Source organism: Bos javanicus, chromosome X, assembly GCF_032452875.1.
Source record: "Bos javanicus breed banteng chromosome X, ARS-OSU_banteng_1.0, whole genome shotgun sequence".
Lineage (NCBI taxonomy): Eukaryota > Metazoa > Chordata > Mammalia > Artiodactyla > Bovidae > Bos > Bos javanicus.
Window position 1 is genome coordinate 33,335,889 of NC_083897.1, and position 3,435 is coordinate 33,339,323.

Sequence of the window (3,435 nt, forward strand, 5' to 3'; positions counted from 1 at the left end):
GTGTCCTGAGGTCAGAGAGCAGAGGAGGTCCAGGCAGTGCTAGGAGTCAAGGTGAGGAAGGTGGCCTGAATATGCACCAGGGGCTCCCCATCCCAGAACAGAAGGGACCCCACAAGGGCCTAATCCCCACACCTTGTCAGCCCCAGAAATCTCGGACTGTCCTGACTGCAGCCTGGGGAGCCACCCTACTTCCTCCTTCAGGTAGCCAGGGGACTGCCCACCCCAGAGGCATGCCCCTGTGAGGTCTGAGAGCACCCCTCAAGGGGAAACCTGTAAGTGGCCTGTGTCAGAACTCCCAGAGTGCGTGGCTCAGCCGAGGCCTCTCATACCCGCTTCTCCCCCAGACGCGTGGTCCCCATCTGTTCCCCTGCCTCACTTCTGTCTGTGGTTTGATCCCAGGCATTGCATTTGTGGTCAGAATGACTGAGCTCAGCAAGCCTGAGGAAGACCTTCAGGACCCAGGCGAGGCCCAGGGCCTGGAGGAGGTGCAGCTCTTGGGGGCTGAGGTGGGGGAGGCTGCATCAGCCTCGGCCTCCTCCCCCGCAGTCTCCTGCTCTGCCTTGCCCCAGGAAGCTCTGAATGAGATGGTGGCTAACCTGATGAAGTTCCTGCTCCTCAAATATCGGGCCAAGGAGCTGACCTCCCAGGCAGAAATGCTGAAGAAGGTCCTCAGGGATAACCAGAAGCACTTCTTGGAGGTCTTCAGCCAAGCCTCCGAGAGCCTGCAGCTGGTCTGTGGTGTGGAGGTGAAGGAGGTAGACCCCAGGGAGCACACCTACATCATGGTCCCCACCCTGGGCCTCACCTGCGATGCAATGCAGAGCGGTGGGCAGGGCCTGCCTAAGGCCAGCCTCCTGGTGCTGGTCCTCAGCCTGAAGAGGAAGTCTGGGGAACATTCAGCAAATGAGGATGTTTGTCAGGAGGGAGCACTGTGTTTTGGGGAACCCAGAGAGCTGCTGACCCAAGTGTGGGTGCATGAGGGGTACCTGGAGTACTGGCAGGTGTCTGACAACGACCCTGCTTGCTTCGAGTTCCTGTGTGGTGACCAGGCCTGTACAGAGACCAGCAAGTAGGAACTCATGGAGTATCCACTCAGAATCAACCAATGGTTTTGCATGGCCTTCCCAGCCCCATCTGCAGAGGCTGTGAGGAAGGAGGAAGAGGAGCCCTGACCCAGAGAAGCAGCCAAGCTGATCCTTACCTCTGTGATTGAAGAGGGAGTGGTCAGCCTTCTCAGTAGTGATGGCCTGGGCCACTTGGGGGAACCTGGGGTGTAGCATCTTTCTGTTCCTTTTCTCTGTGATGACATGGAAATTCATCTCTGTTTTTTAAAGGAATTATTCAAGTGTGTTTTTTCAGCTTAAGCCTTAATAAACTTCAGTATCTAACTTTGTGAATGACATCGATCACACATGTATTTGTACTTAACCAGTTAAAGGACCAGAGTTTTGCTGTTTTGTAAAAGAGATTGGGAACTCTCCCATTTTATTTTGTGACCATGAGCAAGATCACATGGAATTGGAATTACAACTATTTTGGATATGTGAACTTAGCAGTATATAGTTGGTGGAAGAATTGGAAAATAAAAAAAAGATTGTAGTGAATTCTCCCTTCTTATAGGTTTTTTGACTGTCCTTTTCTACAGCTAATCCATATCTGTTTACTCGGATTTTGCCAGGTTATTATTTAAGAAAGTAGGAGAAAATTGATGAGATTAATAGCCCCCCTTCTCACTGGTTCATTTAGTCCACAGAACTTCACGGAGCCTCTGCTCTGTGGAAGGCCCTGTGTTAGCAGTGGGGACACTAGGAGAAGCGGGACACCCCATACCCAGAGCAATGGTCTAGGAGCCACAGTCACACAAGGAAGGTGGAGAGACGTTCCATAGTCCCACAGAACAGGCAATACGGGGCATGGAGGTGGGGATCCAGGAGGAGCACTCGAGTGTTGGTGCCTGAGCCAGGGCAGTTTGGGGCTTTGGGAAGCTGGGTTCCTTCTGTGGGAGATGATGGTAATCAACCTGAGTGGTGTCAACAGCCAGACTGTAGATAGTGTCTTACGAGTTATAGGAAAGTCTGGAATCAGACATGCGTGTTAGAAGTGCATCTTCTCTCCAATAAATCTCCTGGGTCTGAAAAAGAAAATGCACTTTGGTCAGAGCAGGTAGACACCTGGTTTTTCTGCTTGAGTCTAAATATACTCGAAAGTTTCCAAATGGGAAATGAGTGAATTTGGTTTGGCACACAGTCTACTCAGTCTTGGGGAATATAGTTGAAGACATTTCAATTACCACCCTCAGTCTTCTGGTAAGATTTTAATGGGGTTCTTCTTTGAAACTGACAATTGGACACTTGAACTCATGGGTCAGCTTTCCTAGGTGGTCAGACCCCAAGCCATAATGAAGGAGGAAACAGAACAGGCTCTATCTTGAAAGTAGGACTCCATCTTGGGCCGGACTATGGACTTTGAGCTATATGCCCAGTATATATGGAACCGACATACCAACTGGAAAACCAGGCCCTGGGAGGAAGAGCCCCAGGGCTCTCCATCGCCTAAAAGAATACCCTAATTATCTGTGTAACTGAAGAGAATCATACATTCCATTATGCTTACTGGGGTATGACCACAGGCTTATTAATAATTGTCCACTGTTAACTACCTAGGTGTAAGGCATATGATCACTGGTTAACTTTGATTGGACCTTTCTTTTTCCTTTGTTCAGACTAGTTTCAGGGAACCTTATACACTTAGGGTATATAAGGTTTTCACAAAACTGGTCGGGTCCTTGGCTAAGAGGAGACTCTGCCCTTGGGCCCGCTGGTGTAATAAACTGCACTCCACTAGCTGCATTGTCCTTCTGAGTGAGTTTGTTTCCTGGAACGCATGGCTACAACAATAAAAACTGTACTGAACTTGAATTCACACACCTCAGAATCCTCCTGGAGAAGGCGACGGCACCCCACTTCAGTACTCTTGCCTGGAAAATCCCATGGATGAAGGAGCCTGGTAGGCTGCAGTCCATGGGGTCATGAAGAGTCGGATAGGACTGAGTGACTTCACTTTCACTTTTCACTTTCATGCATTGGAGAAGGAAATGGCAACCCACTTCAGTGTTCTTGCCTGGAGAATTCCAGGGACGAGGGAGCCTGGTGGGCTGCCATCTCTGGGGTCGCACGGAGTCAGACACGACTGAAGTGATGCAGCAGCAGCAGCAGCAGTAGAATCCTCCTTGCAGGTGAAGGGTGGTGCATTGTGCATATCCTTGCTGGATTTTGTAAAGGAAACTCCCACTGCACTTTTTCTCCCATTGTCGCTTGTCTGATACCTGCCCCTCATGAAGGTCATGGCTGTTGGGGAGCCTATGGGCACCTGTGCACGTGCTCAGGCAAGTTCTATCCTGTGGAGGCAGCTGAGTCTCCCAGGCTACACTCCCTG

General features: G+C 50.4%; 1 protein-coding gene across 1 annotated transcript; it reads left to right on the plus strand.

Moving 5' to 3' along the window:
• Positions 1–419: 419 nt before the first annotated feature.
• Positions 420–1,279, plus strand: LOC133242156 (melanoma-associated antigen 9-like). Its single transcript, XM_061408221.1, has one exon. It carries the CDS (start codon positions 420–422, stop codon positions 1,071–1,073), a length of 654 nt encoding a protein of 217 aa, XP_061264205.1. The 3' UTR covers positions 1,074–1,279.
• Positions 1,280–3,435: the final 2,156 nt, after the last annotated feature.

Bases quoted from the DNA above. Each gene is read 5' to 3' on its own strand.
- LOC133242156 (XM_061408221.1), top strand. From the start codon at position 420: ATGACTGAGCTCAGCAAGCCTGAGGAAGACCTTCAGGACCCAGGCGAG.